Consider the following 27030-nt stretch of genomic DNA (forward strand, 5'->3'; position numbering starts at 1 on the left):
TCTCCACTGAGTGGATTTAGTGTTTTCAGTGTTTTGTGAACGTTGTAAAGTGATAATCGTCGCCGATCCCTTCGTTTTTCCCCGTTCACGCCGGTATAGAGGCCGGATGGGCCCGGATGGTCCGCGGCGGTAGCGGGAGGTGTCGGTTTTTTTTTTGGTATCGGTCAAATTTGTTTTTTTGCTAGTTGAGCAAATATTGGTTATATGTCTTCTTTGTACGTGTTGGTCCAAAACCAAAAGCGAAGATCCTCGACGGAAGTCGGCAATAGGCGAATGATCCTAGCAGTCTTGCCCCACATTTTTTTGTGAAACGCATACTTGAACTTAACTTGAAGTTGGGATACGGCATTGTTACGATAGTATTTCCTCAAAATATAGCCTAGATCTCATTGAATATTCTGGGTAAACGAGTTAAGTGCGTGGAAATTAGTAGGTGAAATGTAGAAGCATGCGCGGAAAATCATTACCTTCTCTACGAAATTAACAATGCCGCTTGCGGGGCTTCAATTCTTACCGTGGAAGGCTCAGTATATTATCTAATATCTATTTGGTTTATCCGCTTATTGAGTGAGCAGGAACCATCAATTAAAATTATTATAAGGTTAAGGGTGGACGAACTGACAAACCCGGTTTCTATGTCTCATCCACTATAAACGTAAAATAGAAAAAGTACATTTAAAATTTTCATTTACTTAATTTGCCATGGATCGTTCAAAAGAGCCTCCAATAACCACTACAGAAGCTTTAGATTTGTGCAGTCAGTCACCAGATGAAACAAAGGTAGAGTTGTTTAAGCACCCATGCCGAATATTACCAGCGAGATATTTGTAGGATTTTATCATGCAGCAAACCATGTATAGAATAAAAGATCCACGAAAATCTCTCCCATTTTACTCAAAAATTCTAGGAATGAAACTTTTGACGAAATTAGATTTTCCCACAATGGAATTTTCTTTATATTTTATGGGTTATGAAAGTGGAACTCCTGAATCCCCTGTGAGTTCCACTGAACGAATTGAATGGGCGCTGAGTAGAAAAGCAACAATTGAACTTACTCAGTAAGATTAACATAATAATAGCTGATTAAATAAATATCATTATTTTACAGTAATTGGGGAACTGAAAATGATGCAAATTTTAATTATCATAATGGAAATCAAGATCCGAAAGGATTTGGTAGGTTTTTAGTTTATATTTTGAGTGAGTTAATTTGAGTGTAAATGTAATTGGATACGTACATGTAAATGTTAAATATTATAATGTAATAACATTTTAGGTCACATAGGAATTGCAGTCCCTGATGTAGATAAAGCCTGCCGACATTTTGAAAAACTGGGAGTTAATTTCATTAAAAAGCCCAATGATGGGAAAATGAAAGGAATTGCTTTCATTACTGATCCAGATGGCTACTGGATTGAAATATTAAATAATAAAACAACCAGCAATATTGCAGCACAATTTTCTTAAATGCTATAATTGCTTGTATATAATTTATTTAGTTGTAATATATATAATATATATATATTTATATAATCATTTCTATTAAATAACAATTATAAATACATATACATAATTTGTTTCACATTAATTTGTATGTAAAAAAACGAAGCGTAAAGATATCTTAGATTTTCTAAACCTATTTAAAAATGCGTGAATGATTAAGCTGTGTTCCAAACCTCTAAATATGGTAAAGATGATAAAAAGTAGGAGCATCCAATAAAACCAAAACATTTTAGATTATGAGCTCGAATTTATTTCAAATATCCGCTCATCGCTCAAATTTGTTGGTCCTTTCTTTTAATGTCTCCACATTTAAATCTCGGTGGGCATGCAATCCAATAAAATAAGAGGTATTATAGATATTATGATAACGTCACTTATCCTCCTCGAAACAATTTTCTCGACTGACGAGAACACTAACTGATCAACTTTTATAAAAATGCTAATGGAAAACTTTTTATAGTGTGCAAGAGTTTTTTAATTATAAATAATACTTTTTGCTGTCCATTATGGTAATATTTTATTGAATATTCTCTACAAATTATTTTTTATACTTTTTATGCTGTCTATTGTAATGCTAGATATAAATGATAATTTGAGCAAGTTGCTGTTCTTTTTTTAATATGTATATTTCAACAATTATTTATTATATGTAGTAACTGTGTGTGCCGATAATTATCTAAAACCTTTTTAAAATCTGTTTAAAAGAATGTATGAGGGCGCCCATCCCGATTCTAAACAAAGTACGAATTATTAGAACAATGACGTAATTGTTGCTTTCAAGTACAGTGAACATGTCACTAGATCACTAGATATGTGACTAGAATATTCACTGAATCTGAACAGTTCGAACGACCGATTCAGATTCATTTGAATTTGAGTTATTGTTATGTCTATATGTTCTGTTTGTTGTTTTAGTTAGTATAATATTTAGCTGTGTTCTGCTTTTTATTACATCATGACTTTATCAAAATACGTATTGGGTTGTACCAGTAATACATTAAGTTGTTTAAACTAAATATGTACATATGTATAGGTATTTAATTCAATATTCAATTCAACACATAAGCAAATCTACCGATCGATGGCGAAACTCAATACTATAATATTATAATATTATAACAATACACCCTTTCCTTTTTTGTGGCCTGTCTCAGTCATGCATTTAAATCTTAAACCATTGAAATGAATCGTATTCCGCAAGACGAATTCGATTTGTTTTGGTACGGTCGGTCGATAGGTCGTCCTGTATTCGGTCACTTCAGACCGGTCAGGGCGCCAGCGAGAGCGAACAAGGTGATCAATTCGTTACGAGCAAGAGGAATTCAGTCTTTCGATCTTATGAAGTGATTGAATCAAAGTGAATCAATTGCGATTGACACAACTCCAAATCCGACCTTAATACTATTGTTTGCCTACATAGGTATACCAGGTACTTGTGGAGCACGCTACCGCGACTTTGGGGAATGGGTAAAAGTAGGCTTGCAAATTGTTTATGAAATTATTTTATAAGAGAAAATAAAACGTGTGAGTGTCAGGAATGGCAATTTTCGGAAATACACTAATTTTCCTCAAATGTTCTCAGTAGTGATCTAAAAATCGTCGATGGATGTAGAAAGTCCGCGAATGACCTAGACAATATTGCCCAATTTTATGTGAATTGTTACGGCGGATTCAACTTTCTACTTCGTGCGAAATTATTTTTCTATGGTTTTATTGACCGACTGATTGGCAATAACGCAAGTAGTGTAAATTGGTCTAATTTGCCTAATTTGTGAGTGCTGCTTGATAAATCGTTTTCTTTAAAATGCAGTAAAGAGTCACAGGAAAATACGATAATGTTTTTCTGTTAGGATATTGGGATTCATCATCCCTTGCATAACCTAAAATGAGTAGACCAATAAGTAATCCTGGTCCTCCACCGAAGCGGTGGTTGTATTGCCCTAGAAAAAGCCACCAGCTAATTGTAGGCAAATTTATGGCGCTCAAAACTCCGCTAAGTAGTAATTTTGACGATCAGATACCGCCAGAATGTAGGTTCCACCCAAAAATGTTTTTCGACATATGCAATGCCAAAAAGGTTATTTAAAGTATTTATTTATTCAGTATATTGCTGCAAGACATTTTGCATTCGCTTTTCAGTTTAGAGATAACCTTTCTTTTTAGATTAAGTTTGGTTTGTGGATAGATCTTACCAATACTACAAGATTTTATAATAAGAAAGAAATTCAGGATTACGGATGTAGATATGTTAAGTTACAATGTAGGGGTCACGGAGAGACTCCATCTGTAGAGCAAACGAAAATGTTTATTCAGTTAGTGTCAAATTTTATATCACAAAACCCTTTAAAAAGTATAGCAGTGCACTGCACACATGGATTTAACCGAACTGGGTTTCTTATAGTATCGTACTTGGTGGAGAACATGGATTTCAGCCTTGAAGTTGCTCTTCAAACTTTTGCACAAGCTAGGTATAGACAGTTCTTATAAAAAAAAAATTGAGGAAAAAAACTATAATTTTGGTTGTTAGACCTGTTGGGATATACAAAGATGATTACCTGGAGGAATTGTATAAAAGATATGATGTTTTGGAGGACAAACCACCTCCACCAAATTTGCCTGAATGGTGCTTTGAGAGTGATGATAGGAATGATGAAAATGGTGATGATCATGAATCTTTAAGTACAGCATCAACTTCATCTTCAGAGTAAGTATCGTTTATTGTATTGCTATGGAAATTAAACTAAAAAAATATGGTTCTATGTGCTGTTAGACAAAACAATACTGGACCACCTAGAAAAAAATTGAAACGTCACAAGGATGCTACAACAAAATTCATGGAAGGCGTCCCCAATGTAGAATATTTTGATGAGCCTGATAAGGCTTTTCAATTGCAAAGAAAGGTTCAGAGAATGTGTGGATGGAAAGATAAAGAATTTCCAGGATGTCAACCAGTTTCAATGACCGTTGACAATTTAAAATTTTTAAAAGAAAAATCCTATAGGTAGATAAGCCACTTTGAACTGGCAAAAATAAAGGAACGGTTCATTCATAAACTGTTTTCAGAGTGTCTTGGAAAGCAGATGGCACTAGGTATATGATGCTTATTGACGGAAAAGATGAAGTGTACTTTTTTGATCGTAATAATACTGTCTTTAAAGTAAATGGTCTAACATTTCTTCATAGAAAAGACCTGAGTAAGCATTTGAAGGATACTTTACTTGATGGGGTAAACAAAACAACATAAGATTAAATAGGTTATAACATAGTTGGATTATTATTTTTGCATTTATACAGGAAATGGTTATTGATGAAGTGGGTGAAGAAAATATACCCCGATATTTAGCTTATGATATTATACAATTTGAAGGGCAAAATATTGGTAAAGAGTTCTTTTATCCAACAAGACTTCACGTTTTGGATGTGGAAATTATTAAACCAAGGTATGCGGCTATGGAGCGAATGTTAATAAACAAATCTACAGAACCATTTAGTATAAGAAAGAAAGACTTCTGGCCCATTTCCCAAACGGCCAGTTTGTTGAGTGAAAAATTTGCCAAGTCTCTGTCCCATAAACCCGATGGACTTATTTTTCAGCCTTCCAAGGATGTAAGTGCCTACCCTCTTAAACAGATAATTTTGTGAAAACATTTTAAATCTCCTATAGAAATTTTCTATTTTAATTTGGCTTTTCACTTTAACTTTATTTTGATCAAATTTACTCAGTCTGAGTGATAGGCTTTCTCAAATTGTCTATTTATAGCTATCCTTGGCTTCTCCTCCTAAGAAGGTAATATTTGGTACTGTTGAAAAGTGCTAACGGTACCATGACAACAAAAAAGAACATAAAATGTTTATAAAATATAAATGGGGATCTTGAAGTAGAAGGAAGGAAAGCTCAAGCATAGACCATTTTGTTTATACAGGCTTATTCAGTGTCATGTGTCAATTTTCAAAGAAACTTCCACAGGTTACTGTAATGCTTTTTACAAAACTTCTGGATTCCTCCTGAGTCGGTTTTTGCAATTTCGACCAAGCAAAAACCGACGCAGGAGGAATCCAGAAGTTTTGTAAAAAGCGTTATGTGTCATGTTATTGAGTGTCCTATTAGACTTTATGGAGAATTTAATGTTAAAAAAAAGATTATTTTATATCGGGTTGTTTGTTGCCAAATTTTTTTAAAAGTACTTTTTATCTCTGAATATGTACATGTTATCTAAAAAAGTTCTAGAATATTTCGCAGAATCTAAAAATGTAATAATACATAGAGTTTGCCATTAACATAACAACAAAAAAAGTTAATATACGTTACGAGCACATCTGACACCTCATGGTCAAAAATATTTTACATAGGTAGTTCATATTCGCTTATATGTTACCAATATTTCAAGTTTTTACCGAAAGTCATTTTCCAAAAAGTCTAATAGTACACTCACCGCCATGGTTTGGTCTTTAATTAGCATTGAAAAAATTAATACTATAAAACGAAAAAAGACCGCTGTTAGTAGTTTATTTGCATATTAAGTAATAACCCAATCTTCGCAGACAAGTTAATGGGCTAGGTCTTATTCTCTTCTTGACATTTTTCCGCGGTAATAAGTAGTACAATCAAACTCGCGTTTTCCAAAATTTTGAAGATTTGAATAACTTCTGCTGATCCCCATTTTAATCATTAATTATATAATCATAGTTAAACTATAAGAAAAGTTTATTGTGGATGAATAATTACAGCCCTATATAGCTGGTAGATGTGACGAAGTGTTAAAATGGAAGCCTTTGAGCATGAATTCAGTCGACTTCCGTCTTAAGATAGTAACCGAGAATGGTCCCGGCATCATACCAAAAAAAGTAGGCTATCTTTATGTGGGGCAGTTAGACCAGCCCTTTGCTAAAATAAAATCTAAAGACGTTAAACATCTCGATAACAAAATAATCGAATGCAAATACGAAAATGATCAGTGGGTATTCATGAGGGAGAGAACTGACAAAGTATATCCCAACAGTTACAATACTGCCAAAGGTAATAGCGCAGTGTCTTAGGTATTACTTTTACTACTGTTGTATCATTTGTAGCTGTATTTAGTAGTATTTTAAAGCCAGTTACTAAGGAGAAACTGTTGGAATTTATTGAACGTGAAAGTTATAATGAGGACTGCGACATAATGCCACCACCCCCTTCGAAAAAAATACGACGGTGATTTTTAGGAATATTTTGTGATGTTAATTTTTTTTTTAATTAAACCTACTTTGCGTTTATTTATTTAACTACTCAGTTTTGTATGTTGCCAATTATATTACCATGAATTATCAAGTAAATAATACTTGAAATAATTTGTATTGTTTTTTTATTGACATTTTTTTCCTTGAGCCGTTTAAACTTATTTAATATATTCTATTTATTTGCTTAGCTTTCAACTGAAATTCAGATTGTATATGTTAAAACTATAAAACTAGAATCTTTAACAAAACTGATTTGTATTGTTCTATCTTTAAACATATTTCAAATAAATAAAAATAAAAATATTTCAACAAAATTTTAGAGTTACAGCTGTTTTGGATATGGGGAATATAATTACAATCTATTTTTTTCGGTAATATCTAGAGGGTTAATTTTGTATGAGGGGTCAAATCATAAATGCATATTAATATTAAAATTTATTACATCTATAAAATAGCCAAGACAGAAAATTCTGAGATAGAAATGTATAAAATGTAATTAAAAATATGGAATTTTTTTTTATAGTTTTATTTAGCTAAATGTTAAACACTGTCAATATATATATATATATATATATATATATATATATATATATATATATATATATATATATATATATATATATATATATATATATATATATATATATATATATATATATATATATATATATATATATATATATATATATATATATATATATATATATATATTACAATTTATTATACTGCCATAATTCTCCAATTTGTAGAACTTTACCTTCCTTTAACAGTTTCTGCAGGTGATGATTAACATTATACTCAGCAGCTTTGACTAGTTTTTCAGACAAACCTGTGTATATGGCCAACACTAGTGCATTTTCGGTAAAACCTTTGCCTATATTCTTTTTTAAAACCTCAATAATTTGATCCTCCCTCTGTTGACGATGAGACAAATAATACTTAAGCCTCTCGGCAGGGTCCTAGCAATGTGTTAATTTATGATTGAAATTTACCCACCTATAACTTACATAAATAATGTTGCCATGTCCAGGAAAAATGACGCAAGGTTGAAGTTTTAAAATCAGATTTAAAGATTTCATATAGTCATACAGGTTTTCAAATATTGATGTACCTTCTCCCAGTATGCAATCCCCACTAAATACAGCATTATCTTCCAACAGATGAAACACAGCATGATCAGTTGAATGACCAGGAGTGTGGAATACTTTCACTGTAGCACCTTCGACTACAAACTCTTGACCATCTTCAAATAACTCAAATTTTTGTACTATATCTTCAGCATCCAATCTTGGAAATTTCCAAACATGACAGTCCTCTAAACCACTTGTCAATATATTCATTAAGAATTACATGGAAATGACTTACTTATTCTGATGCCCAATTTACTTATAATGTCTGTCAAACCGCCTACATGATCATGATGCCAGTGACTCAGAAAAATATGAGCCAACTCTATATTCTCCTCATTTAAAACATTACTTAAATGACTTACATACTGTGAAATGCCTTCGTCCCCAGTATCAATTAAAATCCGCCTTAAAATACCTCGATTCCAATCATTTACAACCATTGAATTTAAAATTTTAGATACCTTTTTCCAGTGCCCAGCACATAGGTATTGGTACCTTGGAGAGTCATAGAACTTGGGTTACATCCTAATATTCTCGTTATTCTTGGGGATACCTTAGTAACTGTTGGTATTACAGCTGCCATAAGATTATTTTACCCAAAATAAATTTGATATAGTCTTTTGAATCTTCAACATTACTTTCCTCGACGGGTTACCTGTTAGCACAGACTATATCTTCTTTTTTTTCCCTATTTGTTTCAAAAGATGGGAAGCGCAATTATTTATGATCATTTGCCCATTACCCACAAATGCCGAGTTTTTTTAGTTCTCGAAAAGACTTGAAATGTCTACTACTACGTTAACAAGAACATAACAAGATGGTTAGTTGGTGGATTTCCTAAAGCTTCCCAGGCAGATTGCCATTTTAGTCGAGATAAGCTCAGTTAGTATTTTCTCTCTATATATTATGTGCTCATGCCAACGTTACAAAAAACTATTTTTTGAGTTCGCCGGTTCGATTAATAAAAAATGTACAGTGGTAATACGGAATCCCCCAAAGACTAAATAAAATATATCTCAAAAACTCCTTTAGTCTTCACAAGTAACAGTTAATAGGTGAAACTAACGTGGTGATTCGCTAGCCAACGCTCCTTTTTATAAAACGATTTTAAATACAAATTTAGGATATAACATTGCTGTCTCGAATTCTATTAGCTCTTTTTGCGGCTACCGGCATATTGACCACAATTCCTATGGTAATGTAGCTTTATTAGTTTAATGTAAATTTCGCTTAACGTCAGGAATGATGTATTGTAATATACCGTTAGGGATTCGGGTCGACGGATGCTGAGTTGGGTAACTTATAACTTCGATTGAAAAAAAAAAAATTGAGTAAATGACCACCTAATTCAGTCAATTTATGAAACTGAAACCGTGGTTAGTTTATTTTATTTCCGACATTTTAAAGAACATGTTATAATTTATCAAAAATAATAACAAAACAAAACATAATTCACCCTTAGAGAACCGCTAACTTTTTCGCAACCTCCAGACCGTCGGCCAGACTAACATTCAAAATGGACAGAGTTGGATATTGACTTGTCATAAATAAAACTGCGATGCGAATTTTGCAACGTTCCATCAAGTACCTCCATTTCAAATCGCACTTCTGATCATCAGACATCAAATGAAATGCGGCTGCCTAAAATATCCAATGGGTTTCTTTCGAGCTAAATCAAAACTACCCCTATCGTACCGAACAGCCTAGAACCGTTTCCGCTGCTTGCCCGCTCAATCGACAATTGGTAAGGGTGCCCGTGTGATCAGACAACATAACTTTAACGTCGAAGGTTACTTCTGACTCAGTGGTATCTTCGTTCTCGAATACAGAGGGGCAACCGGTGTTTTCACATTTCGCCCCTTTCATTGCAGTTTTACAGCGGACGCTAAGAAATATTTTAGAACGTTACTAAAAGAGCGTGTCCCAGTAGACCGGTGTGAAGTTGGCAGTCAAAATTACGGAAAGAGCCGAACAACCAGCGGCGGCGGCGATATCTAAACCAGTTTAGGAAGCAGCTGATTCAAATTAAATAGATCTTTCGCTTTCGTCTCCAGGTTCGGTTGCAGCTTCGTAGGTGGGTTGCTATACTGTGAAACTAAAAAGTTATAAATATATTTTTTTCTATTTTAATCGAAATTTACATACCGTCATTTCTTGATGAAAATGTGCCGACAAAGCTTAGATTTCGTTTCTAGTAAAACTATTCTCCTGCGCTCCAGTACGGGAGCTAACCTTCGTGGACACATTTCCATCAAGAAATAAAAGTGCGTAAATTTCGATTAAAATTGAAAAAAAATATTTCAAACTTTTCTGTATATATAGCCGGGAGTGTAAGGAAATATTTTTACTGGAAACGAATGCTAACCTTTTTTGAATGCATTTTCATTTAGAAATGAAAGTGTATAAATTTCGATAAAAATAGAAAAAAAACAGATTTATAACTTTTTAGTTTTACCCTATAGCAACCGAACATTTTCTATGGAAACAAAAACCGAAGTGCTTTGAATCAGTTGCTTCCTAAACTGGTTTAGAAATCTGCGCTGCCAGTGGTTGTTTGGCACTTCGTAATTTTGGTTGCGAACTTTAGCCGGTTTCCAGTAGAGATTACTGTCGTTAACAAAGCAGTAAGATTTCAGCGGTGAAATAGAATAGCGCAGTAGACGGCAAAGGAGGTACAACCTACACCAAGAATTTTTCTCTAAAGGTAGAGAAGGATTGATACTGGTCAATACTGCCGTTTCAAACTTCCATTGTATAAAAACGTTTTTCGCACCATCTTTCTAGTAGAAAGTATTGACTACACTAAGAATGCATTACGCCATTTTTGTATTTACGGCCACGTTTAGTTTTTTATTCTAGCATAAGTAATAATTTTTGCTAGTTTGTTTTAAATTTCCTTTATATATTTTCTTTGAAATTCTAAAAATGAAAGAAATTTCTCTTTGATGTTACAAATCCGAGAAATTGTATTATTTCGCAGTTCCCTGGCATATTTTTAATAGTTGACAATCAAATATGATAATACTTTTTTGTTTTATTGGTCTTAAATTTTGGTCATTAAAACTAAAGTATTTAAATTTGAATTATGAAGGAACCCATCCTCCATAATAGGGAGTTATCTATTGTTTAATGTATATGAACATTTGCATTAGCATCAAACCAAAGAAATTAGCATTTTTGAAAGTAGAGGCCTAGACTCCCAAGATTTTAAAATTATTCAAAAGCTGTATGAACATCAAGTGGCGTCAGTAAGACTAGAAGGCTCCGAAAGAACAATGATATCCATAAAACGTGAAGTTAGACAAGGGTGTGTGCTGAGTCCTATGGTTTTTAATATGTACTCAGAGTTGATACGTCAAGTGCACTCAAGGGAGCAGAGGACGGCATAAAAGTAAATGGTAGATGGTTGAACAACTTGAGATACGCCAATGACACAGTTAGATAAGATATCCACAGTAAGCGACTCGATGGGTCTTAAGATAAATACAAAAAGGACAAAAGTTATGGTTCTTGTGAGTCACGGACATTAAAAGTAAGCACAACGAATAAGCTGAAAGTATTTGAGAAGTGGGTGTAGGTCAGAATGTGAAGGATCACGCTCCAAATTTGAACAAGGAACGCGAGCTTCTCGATACAATAAGGAAAAGAAAAACGATATATCTCTATAACAAATCCAATTTCCTTCAACTCATAATGGAAGGTAAGATCGAGGGAAAACGCGGTCCCAGACGTCGACAATGCTCTTGGCTAAAGAACATCAGAGACGTGACTGGCTTGGCACATTACTAAGAAAAGCGCAAAATAGAAAAGAATTTGCCGTAATTGTTGCCGATCTTCATTGCTTGGCTTCATTTGTTTGGCATTTGAAAAGGTCATAAAACTTTAATATTGGGATAAATGCCAATTCAAACACAACATAATTTTCATATAGGTAGAAGCACAACACAGCAAAAGTCACTTTGGCGGGAAAGGTTAATCACTTACCATTTTACAATGAGGGTCTGCGATAACCCATCTAGATCCAGGTGGCTAACAAAAGCGAAGAGAAAAACACTAAAGGATCTGTTCCCCTGGTGTTCCTCGTTATCAACGCATGCGTTGATCCGTTCTTGCAGTTGCTTAACGTTCACCACTTCCTGAGTGGCGGTATCTGTAAAAAAGTCAGTGTCCCATACTGCAAGAATAACTAATCATACTACTTGGTAGAGAGGTAAGTAATCGTTCGACAATGTCGAATGTTTCAATTGGCGCGTTTTTGACATAATCGATAAGCGACTCCGCCTCCTTGCTGATCGGGTTTTCCGTCACAATGGTTCGTCCAGTTGCTTTCGCGACATAAGCGCGTCCAAAACTGGACCAATCGACAGTTAAATCGGTAAGGAAGAGAATGGTATACCGCGGTTTCCACGCATCGGACCTAAAATTTGTTACAAATAATTCAACTGAGGTGGCTTTTGCTTGATGAAAATCCATTTAACACAATTAAATTAGAAGAAAAAATGTTCAGATTTTCACAGTAATTTATTACTTTATGACGGCTGTTACGACAACACCGTGCCTTTGTCAAATACAATCCACATCGTAAAATAGATATAATTAATAGATATAATAAAACAAAGATGTTACCTACATATTGGAGGAATTTTAAAATTTGTGCGAGAGTGCTATAGGTCCGAATTTAGAATTTTTTTTATGCTTTCATGATTTACACAAAGAATTAAATACCTATGGATCAGGTCGGGTTCCCAAAGGGTGATTCTTAAACTAGGGCAGGTGTGATCAAAAACTTCTATTTCACGCACTTGTATAGTTTCATCATTTTTCGTGGTAACTGTTCGAATAGGCCCCAACCCTCTGACCGCACCCAAAACATCGACAAAAAAACCTAGGAATTGCAATTTTCTTTTATCTTCACTTATTTAGTTTAATTAACTCTATACCTGAAAGTGCTCTTCCACTATTTTGAATATCTTGCAATGGGAAGAATGCGGCCGTCGGTTTTGTGGGATATCTGAGCAACTTCAAATAAAAACTGTTACCAGGATGGTTCACAATGGCAGACTTCTCGGACATGCTTAACTTAAACGGTGACGTTACCATAGGGTGAAATAGTTCTGATCTATCACCCATTTGTCTAAGTTGCACTTGAGGATTTAAAAGCTCCACTACGACAAAGAAGGCAAAACGAAAACAAGTACACATCGCTGAACACTTAAGTTTAAAATAAACAGCATCTCAACCTCATTTATTTGAACGCCAACCAACAGGTAAAAAAAAATTGAAAGTAAAACCGTAACTTCGGCAATATGTCTTACCGACATCTCCGGTTTTGAATCTATCATTGGCTTGGAAGACTTGCTCAGGCGGGGCCCACATAGCGACATTAATGTAATGCTGGGGCGAATCGCGCAACGTGAAATTCCAAACGGCCCTGGTTGACTCCCTTTGAAATATTTTCGGTTTCTTTTTACCAATTATTACACCCACGAGCAAAATGTTGACGGCGTCAGGTTCCAAATTTTTAATTTCCAGCCTATGCAACCCAATGCTGTTTCCGTTCGAAGAGTTCATCATCGTTTTAAATAAAGGTAAATAAATGTCTTGCAAAGAACGCGAACAAATAATTTATAAAATGTCGAATTTTATATCTAGTATGCACGGCCTACTTACGCGATTTGCGATTTGCAAGTTGTCCATGGTCTGCTTGTTTAAATACGTTGAAAATTTCGGTATTACCAAAAATAAAAATTCATTACCGTAGAAAAAAACGCACTGGTTAAAAATAAAATAGTAATAAATGCTTGCTTATGTAAAGTGATTAATCGGCAACAAGTTATGGCGACTGACGACACTGTTAAAAGCAAAAAAGGTTTACCTAAAATGCAATTAAATAAAATAAAATAAGCATAAAAAACTAAAAACAAGAAAATGATAGAGGGAAATCCAAACAATTCACCAAATCTTATCATTATATCAAAAATAAATAAACTGTCTTTAAATTAAGACTACCCAAAATTGTAACGGTCTATAATTATACAATTTTTATGAAAATCCTTATAAATTTTTTTGACAATAATTGAAAAACAAAGAAGTAAAAGGTGGAAAATAAAAACAAAAGATATAAAATAAATATATTTTTTTAGTTGCAAAGAACCACTTACCTGTAAAATTTATATTTTACGCTAATAGGGTCATGGAGTACGCAACTAGTAATAAATGATTTATTCACCTCGGGTGTCCACAACATGGTCATACTTAACATTACACATTGGAATGGTCACAACAAAATGTTTTAATTTGCACTGAATAAATTAATTTAAAACCGGGTTTGACTACGACAGTTTCACCCGACCTTCACCACAAATCCATAGACACACTCGATCGACAAAGTATGAAAAGAAGAAATCTGCAAATAATACTTGCACCAACGTCACCTTGAACTAAAAGAAAAATAATGCTATTTAACTAGCAAATTCTGGTGCCGCTGCTACTCACGTCGGGTGGAAAATCAATGAGCTCAAATTGGGCAGAAAGTTCAGGCATCAGACCCAACGTCAGCGCCAAAACCACACCCCCCGAAATTAAAATACTATACAGCAGTGCTTTATTCTGTTTCAAACTTTCCATATAAGGATTACCCTAGAATTGCCAAAATATCCCAATTAAATTCGGTTAAAAAGGATTTGTGTGTGAATTTAAACATCGACCTCGACCAAGACCTTAGAAAAAAAGCTATAAAATTAAGAATTACCCTATAATTAATTGCAAATGTAGATATTTGTAGAGCCATCGATATAATATAAACGGTGCTATTTACAATATTTGGCTCGAAAAGTGCCTCCTCCTCCTCTTCAGTTAATTTTTTAATTGGCTCAGTGGAGTTATGCTGCTCCTCGGTACTGAAATCGGAAGCATTTTAAATCATATCTTCTACTTTGTCGTAACCTTACGCGGGCATTTGTGATTTCGCTTGATGAACCAAAAATATTAAGCACACAAAATGGACCGCAAACTGCAGGAGAACCGTTAGAATAGTGTAAAAATTGAAAATGTTCGGCAGGGGTCTCTGTTTTGATAATGTCTTAAGAGGCTACAAAAAAATACAGTTAAGGCACAATCGGCGATTTTAACACTTTTACCTTGGATCGTGAAATAAACAGAAAACAAGACGCTAGTAAAAACCCCTGCAAGGTGGCTTGCATATCCCTCAGTTTGATGCCGTCCAAGTAGAGTACAGATTGGGTGTATGCCAAAATCAGTGCGTTCAATGCCAAAATTTTGAACATCTGCAGGGTAGTGACCAGAGTGCACCGCCCCTGCTTGATTATATGGCAAACTAAAATAAATAATCTTTCAAATTAAAAAATTAAACTCTACAAAAACATTTTGAGTAGAATTTGGTAAGAAGGTAATAAATTTAATAACAACACAAGGGGCAAAATTCGTTTTTACAATTGCATAGACCGTCTCAATGTTCATCGTGCTGGCTGTTGCTCGCAAATGCCGACGGCAATAAAACTCGGCTCCGGTAGGTATTAAAGGACAGAACATTAAGGAAGGACTCTCATAAGTATTGATTAAAATTTTTTTTGTTTATTTAGGTGGGTATAATCTTATTCAATTACACTAAGGAAAAACATGACTTAACTACATACAATAATTTCATTGCTATTATTACCTACACATAATTGAATTTTTATTCTAAATGTCTAAATCTAATTCTGTTTCACTATCAGAGTCGACATTGAGATTAATTATAATAGAATTTATGTTGTTTTGTATAGAAATGTTATATAATATGCTGTACTGAATTTTTCCAGCTCTCAATTTATGACACTGGGACTTAAAGTAGGGGTAAAATTTTCTGCTCTGACCTTTGATTTTACTTGATACCAGAAATGCTCATGGGGTTAAACATGCAATGATATGGAGGAAGTAAAACGGCTTTTTAATTGCATACGAATTTAGGACTTCTAAAAGTTGCGCTTTTTTATAACTTAAGTTAAAATAAATATCACTTTCTAACAAAAATTCCTGGATTTCAGTTTTTGAACTGGATGAGGCTGGTGCTTTGCGTAGTAGACGGCTAAGGTAACACTATTACTGGGAATATTTTTTAAAAGATTGTTTTGAAACCAATTTTCAAAAAATTCAGCACTTGATCCAAAGCTCGAATCCTTAATATTCTTTGCAGACAATAGCAAGCAGTTTGGGACAAATCTGTCTTCTGACTCATTGTGTATTATGCTGATGAGTTTTCCTTCATTTCAAGGTACTTTCCTGTGAGTGTTAGGTGGAATCAACCCATCCTTTGGATACAATGTCGTGATCAAGGCAAATTAAACAAAACAAAACAAACAACTCTATGGAGGGCGGCGCCTTTATATTTATATTAGTCTCATCTCCTAGCTTCACTTCGCTTTGATAAAGACAATATATTTTCCTTCTTATTAGGTCCTGATCACTATTCTCTATATGGTGAGTTTGAAAATCACTACTGCGTTTATAGTAGTAGGCAGGTTTTTTTTAAAGCTTCTTGTTGAGTAAGTCCTAGACTGACTAAAGTGTCATATACATTTCAGCGCGACAGTGTTATATTCTTCTTAAATAACTTTTTCGAAACCCACAGTAAAAACAATTATTCAACACTGCACATATAGTCAACACTCTAGAAATATATCAGAATGAAAGAAATTTAGCTGAATTGTCAGTCAAGTAAGAATACATTTTTTGTTAATGGCATTACCCAATAACAATAGGTAATAACATCGTTAAAAGTTTTATTGTTTTATCGTTGAAAGCCAATACGATGAAGATTGAGTCAAACCATATTAAGTGACTTAAAAGGAAAAGGAATACAGGCATGCGTAATTTTTGTGATTAGGTAAATGTCTAGGTTGAATCGCGATTCATTTACATTTATTTTGTTTATAAAACTCAAACTAATTTTAATGTTTTGGACATTATTTAACAACTCAAACTTTCCCTCATCAATTTCACATTTTTCTTGGAAACAGAAATACTTACAAGCATTGAAAGAATGACAAATGAGGGTCAATATTTCTGTATTAAAGAAGGAAAGAAAATTTATTAATAACAAACTCACTGCACATAATTGAAGACAACCGACTAGTAAAAGGTGAGGCGATACTAGCGTCGCCCAATTTTACCACTTGGGGCTGATCCTCTTCTTCCAGTTCCTTCATCAACTTATTCATTTTGCCCTGCAACCGATCTCTCTGTTCCATTAGCGGTCTTACATGATTTGGTCTGCCGGTTCTCGCCAGTACTTGCTCCCTCGTTTCCCTATGTTTTCTTTCCCGCTCTTTCTGTTCCTTCAGATCGGGCAATTTCTCCGGCGCGTTAGCCAATATTGCCACGCCCACGTCCGCATGTTTTAATGCCCCGACATCGTTAGTACCGTCTCCACACATTAGCGTAACGTAACCTAAAGTTTTCAGTTGAACGATAACATATTCTTTCTGCTTTGGTGCGAATCTGGCAAACACGGTTATGTGTGGTAGTATTAGATTGAGGAAATTGAGGTAGTTGTCCCGTAGGTGGTTCAGACCGTCTCCGCTAATACATAAATCGTATTTTTTAATTAACGCCTTGTAATCGTGGTCGACCGGCAACAGGTTACCGTTTTGGTAAACACTTTCCCACATAAATTCTTGGCTTGATTTCTCATTTAATATCAGCAGCGGTTTCGATATAAATTTTAATTCATTTGCCACGTGACACGCAGTTAAAGGATTATCGCCGGTAATCATCACCACTCTATGCGAAGCATACTGAAGTTCTTTGATCACGTTTTTAGAGTCGCTTTTCAATGGACACGATATAATAACGAATCCGACAAAACGAAGGTCCTTTTCAATGTCTTCTCGCGACAAATCGCGAAGTTCTTGACTAGATAGTTGACCGATTTCTTTGTAACCAAGAGCTAACACTCTAGCTCCTCTCCTGGAAAGTTCTAGGTAGACTTCGTCATATTTTGGGGGAACCTAAAAAATACAGAAAACACTTTGCTGGGCAGCTTGCAACTGTCTATATTTTGCTGCAAATTGTTTCTTTCTAGACCTGTTAATACCAAACAGTAAGTTGCAATAAGTCCATTATAATGGTTTTGGCTAACCCTAGGCAGAAACCTTTTTTTTTGACCCTCTGAAAATAAATGAAAAGGGTACCCAAAAAAATTTCTTCTATGCAAAACAATTTACCGCACTAATTAGATTTTAGATTTCTAGAAATTACAACGAAAATTGGTGAAAATAAATTTAAACAACTAAAAATAATAAAGTTTAAAAATATTGTTACATATTTGATACCCTAAAAATTTCTATAATGGAATAAAAAATTGTTTCTCGCTAGGTCCGCAGGATGATGGAGCTCAAGGCCTTTGAATAAATTTATAGTATCTACTCATTGCCGATAAAATACGATAGTTAAAATGAACTAAAAAGAAAGAATTACAAACCTTTGCGTACATAGTCTTGAGAACTTCAGGTGCTCCTTTCACAGCCGAAATATAAACTGTGTCTGTTGATCCATGTGGATTATATCCGGCAATAACTGACATACGTTTCAAGGCGGATGAAAAATGATGGCGGAAAAAAATTTTCAAACCAGGTGATTTGCCTTTTTTCGGAATCATACAGTCCGCCTTGGTCACCGTCCAGTCAATGGCGGTAATGGTGGCCTTTTCTAAGGGATCACCTACCAAACCGTCATCTAATTGTGCTAAAGAATGGCACGAGGCTAACACGTGCACAGTTTCCATAGGTATCTTGAATATTGGGGTAACTTTGGAGTCATTCTCCGCCAAAGCTACTCCTTCCACAACTAAATTATCACTGGTTAACGTGCCAGTTTTATCAAAGCAACATATATCAACTTTTCCGGCAAAAGGTATACGAAACGGTTCGGTACAGTAAACACCCAACTTGGATAAAGCCAAGAGGGAAGTATTGACAGCAAGAGATAATTCTATGGGCAACTCCGGGGGTATAACTGAGGTTAATATTAAAGTACATTCTAAAAACAATTGGTAACGACTTCTTTCTGGATCTTCAACCCCCTTTTTCCACACATAAGCTGCAGCAGCAACAGCAAAAATTAGTAAAAACATAATGAACCCAAACGTCTCCTTATTGTTAGCCGTAACTCTTTTGACACCAAACAATATAGTCCTCAACAATTTTCCTTGGGAGGTATTAAAACCCGTTCTTAAGACATAAGCGACACATCCATTATCTTGAGGCCGAAGGCCAGTGGTGGCTTTGGTAGGTGGTGTGTGTTGAACAACTTTTGTACCACCTAAAATAAGATATAATGGCTAACTTTTAAAGTACATATCAACTATTTCCTAAAAATGTTTTTTTCTACATGCCTCTTTACTACAGATCCTTGTGGCAGGAATAATTTTAAATAAAAAAACGCCATATATTTATCAATCAATATTTATTATTAATTAGTATTAGAAGACAAAAGAAACAAAAGAGAAACAAGGTTGTAAGAGTATTTATGTGTAAATGGATGAATAAATGATTGAAAAATAATATTTATTTATTTAGCTTATGGCGTTTCTACACATTCAAGTTCATAACAATAATTCTAATAATAATATTGAAGAATAATATTTGAAATAGACAACATTGTAAATCAATCTTCTAATGACAAAAAAAAGCAAGAGTATCAAAGAGAATTTAAACTATTTACTTGACCAATCATTTACACCTAGCAACACAAGTCCAAAATTACTGACATTTTTTCACTTTGCACAAATTTGTCACTCGATTTTGGGTAGTGGTTAAAAAAATATTTGTAGATATTTTGAATATTAAATTTAAATACAAAAAAATGTAAATTAAATATTTTAAATTTCCGCATAGTTTCAGTGAAACTGGTTGTCTCTAAAAATTAATATATCTCGCCTAATTTTTTCAAATATATTTCTTTTGAGTTGTTAATTCTGGATTTGAATTCTTAGGCTACCGCCAGACTTGCGACCTGGTCGCGGCGACATAGAATTTGCGTTCCAAACACTGTCTTGTAAATTCTTTGCACATGGACACGCTTATAACCAGTGACAGCATTTTTCTGCTGCAGTTTCGAAATGTTAAGAAATAAAGAAATTACAGGGCACTTTTGATGATCCTTTGTTATAGTTTCTATCCGATTCCAAAAAACTTAAAATCTCTAGAATCAAGCAAGGGTCATTCAATTGCTAACTATAATGTTTATGCTTTTCCCACGTTCGAGCGCTGATATGACCATTTACCCAAAGAAACTATGGGGAGCGATTTTGTCGCGAAGTCTCAAAAACGCTCATAAGAGAGTTTTCAAAATCAGCCCCTGTCAAGAATCAGAAGCTTGGCAGGCTCCATAATAATCAATACACTGCATTGGGAACTCAACTTATATGTCGCGGCGATCAGGTCGCTAGCTTGGCAGTAGCCTAATATCAAAGATACAAAAAATGTACTTGCTATGAAAAACTTTCAAAATAGGTGGTTTAAGTCTGACAGAATGTTGAAGCATCCATATGCTATAATTGTTTGCTTATTAAAAACACCACCACACATGCATATTAAGAGCTTGCCAAAAAGGAACTAACAAAAACTATTTGTTTTGCAGCATTCAGCGTGACTGCAAGAAAACATGTTAGTTTAAATTAAAAAAATAAATAAATAAAATTCAGATATGTAAAGTAAAATGAATACATATCTAGTTTAGTTTATATTATTATTGTTTACTGGATCTGTGAAATAAACTAAATATATGAATAAAGTATTACTTACCAAAGAGAACATGAATTTTCCCATCAGTGTCAGGATCCAAGACTTTTGAGAGATCACAACCACTTTCAATAGCCTCCTTCATTTGAGGAACAGACTCCCCAGTTAACATACTCTCGTCTACAATACATGAGCCCCTTAATAGCAAAACATCGCAGGGTATCAAATTTTCTTTTTGAGAACGAGTTACTGATATAATATCACCAGGAATAAGTTCACAAGTCAACATTAATCTCCACCTACGGTTTCTATAGACCAATATACTGTAAGGTTTGTTACCCATTTTATGTATTTCTGCCATATTCCTTAACTGTTGTTGAACCAGAGTACACTCAAATAGAACTAACATGACAAGAGTAAATATTGAATAATACCAGTATTTGTCTAAACACCAAAGGGCCACACAAAATACTTGAAAAACAAAAAATGGAGCTGTTGCTCTTTCAGTGAATAGTTCCATAAATTCAGGAACCACCATTTCAAGATTATTTTTGCCATAAAGTAGCTCAGCTTCTTTGACATCGTCTTCTTCTTGGAAACCTTTGCAAGACATATATTCCATGAATGATCTGTTGACAGGAAATTCAACTCCTCGAAACATTTTTTTGTCAGGGTCCCATATATATTTGGTTTGTTGAAATATGAACCAAATAAGCCAGTCATCATTGTGCTGTTTAATTTTTTTTAAAAACACCAATTCTGATTTCCCATTGTTGGGCGTGGGAATTACCTTTACAATATTAGCCTTCAAGGGATCTTTTTCCTATAAATAAATATTTAAAAGCCTGTACCTATGCTAACTAAATTCAAAACACCTTTTTACAGGAGAAAAAACAGTTAACATGGACAGACCAATAGCATGCTAAGCAGCAAAGAACTTGCATGATTCCAATTACCGCTACACCGATGAATCCTCCTTCATAGTGTTCCCAAAAACCGTAAATTCCTATCCAGATATAGATCCATATTGGGTAAAATATTAAAAATGGTAGTGTATAGAGATGAAATAATAACGGAATTCGAGTATACAAAGACACAGATTGCACGAGGTCGTCAAGTTTGTGTGTTACACTCATGGTTTTTTATTAAAAAATACTCTTACTTTAAAATATTCATTATAATTTTTTCACATCACAGAGAATCAAAAATTTCGGTGGCCTGTAACTGTGTTTTTACGCATGACACATGATGAGTGACATGCCCTATAGTGCGCTCCAAATCAAATTTAAATTAAAAAGTTAATTCAAAAGTTTTGGCAAAAAACACAACCTTGTATTTTACGTTACGTTCATTCGAAATTAGCTCTTTCAGATATTAAATGGATGCACTACCCGCAATATAGATACATAACTTATGTTTACTAGAACTAATTTTATTTTGAGCAGTTTTCTTTCCGATTTCCGAACATACTCATCACAGAATATGTCATAAGCTGTAAATCATGGAACACCACCCTACAACCAGAGGAAAACATCTCAGCTGATTTCTGTTTTGATTTTGACATTCATTTGTCAAAAGTTTAGGTACGTTCGCGTTCCGTTCATAAGCAAATTTTTGAATCGAGAAGCAATCCTTAAAAATGAACGAAACCGAGGGCAGCCTCTGGTGTTACCTGCCCTATCCTGCGCTTTACAAAATATTTCAACACCTCACATACAAAGAACTAGGATCTGCAGGCCGAGTATGTAAATTGTGGTTGGATGCCAGCAGAAATGATTTGCTGTGGAGGGATTTATTTTATAAGAATTTTTTGGTTGATAAATCGGTGCCCGTTGTGGCAGGTAAATGAAATTTTTTAATTAAATATATCAATTAGCTCTGAATTTCTTGTGTTACTATTTATCATAGAGTTTTGTCTGATATTTCCATATATAGCAAAATATTTATAAAGAGTTAAGTGTTTTAATTAATTTGGTTTTAGGGAAATCATGGTATGAGGAATTTAAACGTTTGTGTTATAAAATACCTGTTGTACAAACTGAAGTGCTAACTGATCATATCCATCAAGTATTGCATGTTAGTTTTTCACATAACGGAAAATATTTTTCTACTTGCTCCAAGGATGGATTTGTTAGTGTAAGTAATACTTCCTAATTAAATTGAGTACATCAAGCTGTCGAATTCGATTTTATAATAAACTATCGCTTCGACAATCCATAAATTCAATACTATTGTATTCAAAGATTCACTTAAGATTTTGGATTATTGTAAGTCTACTCTGAGCAGTTAGATGCATTAAATGTTAAAAGCAAGGTGGTTACAATTACGCAGATTACGCAGATCACCCCAATTAAAGCTTTTCCTTTTTCTTCTTGGATCAGTATTTTTTTAAAATTTGCACAAAATAACACCAAATGTGCAACTGAACTAGAAATTATTGTAAGTGTAAAAATAAATTCATTACAATTTTTTGTTTTTATCATTTTTGAATAAAACATTAATAATCTAATTAATTGCAAGTGTATATTTTTTATTTGATTTAGATTTATTTTATTTATTATTTTTTGAAGTATGTTAAATATAGGGGGCTCATATATTCATGCCAGGAAGTTATGCAAATACCAAAAATAAATTCTATTTTAAATCCTAAATATCTAGATTTTAATTAATTCTGTTTCTGTAAAAAAAGGGCCGGCAAGTATTAATTAGTCGATAATCGTAGATATGGGCGAATTTTTTCCAATCCGAATATTTTTTATCCAATACTCTTGGCTTTCATAATATTTTAAAGGTTTTATGGCATAATAATCCAAAAACTAAGGACTTAAAGGCGCAAGTGTTAATATTGCTGTTTTTTCTAAAGTGAATCGATGTTTATTGTAGGTGTGGAATTCAGACTATCCTGCCAGTATTAAATACAGCAAAAACATGAAACACTTCAAATGGAAATATACACAGTATTCACAATTCAATGAAACTGATACTTTACTTTTGGTTTCTGGGGTACATTTTGGAACTACCCATAGTACTTCTGGCGAAATAGCTGTCTTCAACCTAGGTGTGTAATAGCAAAAATTAAGTGAGATTTGAAAAAAAAAATTCCGTTTGTTTTCCCCATCTGACTGAAATTTTAGTCAGCTTTACAAAAAAAAATAAGAACTTTTTTTCGGAAAATAAAAAAAAATGAATTTTTTAGATGGCTTCGAACTCCAGTGTAGAGTTGTGAACAAGCCATATGATATTTTCGGCACTTGGTATAGCGATCAATATCTTCTATCTGGAGATTTGCATTGGTTGGCGCATCTAGTGAGTAGTTCTCATCTTTGGCTAAACAGAGCTTCACAGGAAGCTGAATCGGAGTTGGTACCGATAACACACTGTTTATTTCGTTTCTACAATCGGAACGCTAGTTCTATAAGAGCGATCATGATAGCAAATTGCCTTCCAAATTCTGAAAATATCAGTTTAGAGGAAATTGAGTATTCGGGGGTACCAGTCGATCAGGGTGTCATATTCGAACATGGAAATCCAGTTAGCCACAGGGACATGAACAACGTTCCTAGTTCAAGTAAAGCAGGTAAGTCTGAAAATTATGCAGGATTGGATACTTTTCATTAAAATAAAAAAAATAACAAAAAGGGGTACTTTGTAAAATTCATTTGAGCACCAAATGTGATTAAATAAAAGTGGCAAGCGTCTAACTACCTAAGAAAGCATTTTAGTTTTGCAGGCTACTTCCGGAAATATGTATTGTTTATTTATATGTATACTTAAACATGTACTACTTTATATGACAGTTCTATTATTATAGTATTTGACGATATCCCCATACTAAACCATGCAAGAGTCAGCAGCGACTTCGCCAATCCAATATGGTACAATTCGGAATACCGCAAAGTGGAATTTGAGCAAAGCGAGGCCGCAGCGGGCGATGACAGTGACTACGAGATGGATCAGGATGACAATAACAAGGATGAGGGGTTTGACGACGACGACCATTCTGATTCCTCAGACGAAGCAGAATCTTTAAAGGATAAATATTTAATATTCACTACAGGCAATAAGACCTACACCCCCCACCAAATTGGTTTCAAACGGATCAAACCTTTTGTTTTTCCTAAAAAAATGGACCCCGGACCATCCCTTAAGGAGAGGTTAATTTTGCATGAACAGAGGAAGGAGCAAATGAGGTCAGGTAGCCCCTCCGCTGATCCCGATTGGCTGGATTTTGACAAGGTTGCCGATAAATTCGATAAAGTGGACCATCTAATTGACTTACACGGTCACATCGTGGGTATGGGCCTGAGTCCTGATCACCGGTGGGTTAGAATTGAAAAAAAAAAATTCACTAATATGTCGATTTTTTTTAGATATTTGTATGTAAATAGCAGGTCATGGCCCGAGAATTATGTAATACCCAATCCGTTAGATCCACCGCCAATTGCCCAAGAAATAGACATACATGTCATTGATTTGGTCACTCTTAAACAAGTGGGTACCATGTTAAGGGCGCATAAGGCTTATACGCCTAATAACGAGTGCTTTTTTATATTTTTGGATGTGTGCAATGAATATGTTGCCAGGTATGTTGCTTTTTCTTTTTTCATAGTCCAATTTCTTATTATTACAGTTATTCAATTTCTAATAATTCAAAAGTCACAAACAAGTAAAAGGTTATCCACCATTTTGCATCTTTCTGGTTAACTCTGAAACAATTTGGATTTTTTTTACTTTATAAGCGTTTTTAGGTATAAAAATGCGCAACTATTCTTTAATTTTGTTGGCGGTTTATAACCTTTTATAGTATAGAATTGACAGAATTTGTAATAGGTGTTTACCAAAAGTACAATAAATTTTTCTTTTTTTCTTAGTCATTCAATTTCTAATAGTCGGAAAGTCACAAACAAATAAAACGTTATCCAACATTTCGTTTCTTTCTGGATAACTCTGAAACTCTTTGGAATTGTTTTTATTTTATAAGCGTTTTTACTTATAAAAATTCGCAACGTGCTCTAGCATTACCTTGCCGAAAAATTGGATCTTGCAGTTCTGGAAGGTAGGGTAACGCGACACTTTATAACACGTATTGAGCGTTCGCGTATCCACTCCACTGAGTTCAGTATATTATTCACTGTACGAGTCATAGGTGTTCACCTAAAGTACAAAGAAAATGTTGCCTAGCTTCCTTCGCCATTATTTAAAAAAAAATGGGAATAAAGTTGATATAAAAACTAACAATCATTCCGTTTTACTGTGATTGGTTTATTTTGTCCTAGCTTCTACACCTTCTGGCGTAATCTTTTGTGAATTTTTCAACATATGTGACTATAATATTAGCTTCTGAAATATGGCGGAGATAGGGATATCTGACTCATGGTGTCAAAAATATTTGCGACACCCTGTAAAATTTACATTAACTTTATCAATTCTGAAGTATAGTGTTTTCTTTTTGCAGTGGGGCAGAAGATAAGCATGGATACCTATGGGACCGCCATTATGGGGTCTGCCTGGCAAAATTTCCCCATCAGGATGTCGTCAACTCAGTGGCTTTTAATCCCAAAGATCCAGAAATGTTAGTTACCACTTCGGACGATCACAAGATTAAAGTTTGGCGGTCAAGGTCAAAAATGAAACAGCTTGGTCTGGACAAAAGAGACTTTCCCATGGGCATTGAACTCAGGAAAAACAGGAAAAAGACAAACAAATATCGGTAATGTGAATAAGAAAAGTGTGCACTGTAAATATATTTTAGAGTTTGTGTTATAGCAATTCCATAACCTCAACAACTACATTGAATTAGCATTGCTATGTATAATATCGTTCTTATCACAAAATATCATATTTTGAAAACAAAATAATGGGCCAAATAATTTTTTTTTCCAAAGAGAATGTTTTCAAACCAGTGATAATAAAATCCGGTGCTAATATAGGAAATGTGTTCATACGGCTACTTTTTAAAAATAGCCTTTCTTTAGCCGCTAGTAACAGCCTTTTGTTTTTAGTTTTTTGTGGTGTCGATTATTTATACTTTTTTAAAATCAAAATTTTTTCCGTATAACCTAATCTTCAGCAGTTTTTTAAAAAAAAAATTCAACCAGCCAAACCAAAATTTCAGATGAATTGAGAAGTTCTTTTCAATAGTAAAGTTTTTCAGCTCATATTTTTGGTTTATTGATAAGCATAATATTAATTTTTGGTGATAACTTCTCAATTGTAAACTTCAATACAATGGGTGATTTAAGGTTATGGAATTTTTTATAAGACTAGGTATATAGTATTTATTTTATAAAATGTAAGGCAAATATACATATGACCTTTTGGTTTGTAGCAAAGCAGTAAAAGACTTTCTCATTGCATAAATTGTCCACGGCTTTAATACTCAGATTACTTTTTTAATTTTACGTTTTACCCGCGTTTGATTTTGTGTTAAGAAATTTGTT

The 27030-nt window shown here is 34.0% G+C and overlaps 6 protein-coding genes across 7 annotated transcripts; 3 read left to right on the top strand and 3 right to left on the bottom strand.

Moving 5' to 3' along the window:
* Positions 1 to 339: 339 nt before the first annotated feature.
* On the top strand, positions 340 to 1467 carry LOC132697125 (lactoylglutathione lyase). The gene is made up of 4 exons (XM_060662417.1): positions 340 to 780; positions 832 to 1058; positions 1109 to 1176; positions 1277 to 1467. The coding sequence occupies exons 1-4, from the start codon at positions 703 to 705 to the stop codon at positions 1465 to 1467; spliced, it is 564 nt and encodes a 187-aa protein (XP_060518400.1). The 5' UTR covers positions 340 to 702.
* A 1733-nt stretch (positions 1468 to 3200) lies between these two features.
* Positions 3201 to 7061, top strand: LOC132696513 (mRNA-capping enzyme). Its single transcript, XM_060661378.1, has 9 exons — positions 3201 to 3274; positions 3354 to 3580; positions 3667 to 3971; positions 4031 to 4207; positions 4274 to 4504; positions 4567 to 4729; positions 4798 to 5109; positions 6232 to 6520; positions 6574 to 7061. Exons 2-9 carry the CDS (start codon positions 3389 to 3391, stop codon positions 6696 to 6698), a joined length of 1794 nt encoding a protein of 597 aa, XP_060517361.1. The 5' UTR covers positions 3201 to 3274; positions 3354 to 3388; the 3' UTR covers positions 6699 to 7061.
* A 362-nt stretch (positions 7062 to 7423) lies between these two features.
* Positions 7424 to 8594, bottom strand: LOC132696777 (beta-lactamase-like protein 2 homolog). The gene is made up of 4 exons (XM_060661791.1): positions 8312 to 8594; positions 8086 to 8255; positions 7728 to 8035; positions 7424 to 7679 (listed from the first exon to the last, which is right to left on the bottom strand). The coding sequence occupies exons 1-4, from the start codon at positions 8431 to 8433 to the stop codon at positions 7431 to 7433; spliced, it is 849 nt and encodes a 282-aa protein (XP_060517774.1). The 5' UTR covers positions 8434 to 8594; the 3' UTR covers positions 7424 to 7430.
* Positions 8595 to 9227: 633 nt separating this feature from the next.
* On the bottom strand, positions 9228 to 13439 carry LOC132696263 (meiosis-specific with OB domain-containing protein). 2 transcript variants are annotated; one of them, XM_060661003.1, is made up of 7 exons: positions 13166 to 13439; positions 12791 to 13015; positions 12576 to 12735; positions 12050 to 12267; positions 11835 to 12000; positions 9546 to 9735; positions 9228 to 9491 (listed from the first exon to the last, which is right to left on the bottom strand). In XM_060661003.1, the coding sequence occupies exons 1-7, from the start codon at positions 13422 to 13424 to the stop codon at positions 9309 to 9311; spliced, it is 1401 nt and encodes a 466-aa protein (XP_060516986.1). In that variant the 5' UTR covers positions 13425 to 13439; the 3' UTR covers positions 9228 to 9308. The 2 variants fall into 2 exon arrangements, with proteins under 2 accessions (XP_060516986.1, XP_060516985.1); XM_060661002.1 differs by having other exon boundaries at positions 12047 to 12267.
* A 709-nt stretch (positions 13440 to 14148) lies between these two features.
* Positions 14149 to 21839, bottom strand: LOC132696262 (endoplasmic reticulum transmembrane helix translocase). The gene is made up of 9 exons (XM_060661001.1): positions 21466 to 21839; positions 20654 to 21413; positions 18331 to 19169; positions 16957 to 17857; positions 14990 to 15186; positions 14801 to 14940; positions 14602 to 14749; positions 14346 to 14489; positions 14149 to 14290 (listed from the first exon to the last, which is right to left on the bottom strand). Exons 1-9 carry the CDS (start codon positions 21724 to 21726, stop codon positions 14183 to 14185), a joined length of 3498 nt encoding a protein of 1165 aa, XP_060516984.1. The 5' UTR covers positions 21727 to 21839; the 3' UTR covers positions 14149 to 14182.
* Positions 21840 to 22172: 333 nt separating this feature from the next.
* LOC132696086 (F-box/WD repeat-containing protein 5) lies at positions 22173 to 27022 on the top strand. Its single transcript, XM_060660682.1, has 7 exons — positions 22173 to 22431; positions 22572 to 22726; positions 23474 to 23648; positions 23787 to 24167; positions 24402 to 24909; positions 24961 to 25173; positions 26046 to 27022. The coding sequence occupies exons 1-7, from the start codon at positions 22230 to 22232 to the stop codon at positions 26302 to 26304; spliced, it is 1893 nt and encodes a 630-aa protein (XP_060516665.1). The 5' UTR covers positions 22173 to 22229; the 3' UTR covers positions 26305 to 27022.
* The last annotated feature ends 8 nt before the right edge of the window (positions 27023 to 27030 follow it).

The sequence above is a fragment of the Cylas formicarius genome, unplaced genomic scaffold, assembly GCF_029955315.1.
Source record: "Cylas formicarius isolate icCylForm1 unplaced genomic scaffold, icCylForm1.1 PGA_scaffold_1__22_contigs__length_36826433, whole genome shotgun sequence".
In the NCBI taxonomy this organism is placed as follows: domain Eukaryota; kingdom Metazoa; phylum Arthropoda; class Insecta; order Coleoptera; family Brentidae; genus Cylas; species Cylas formicarius.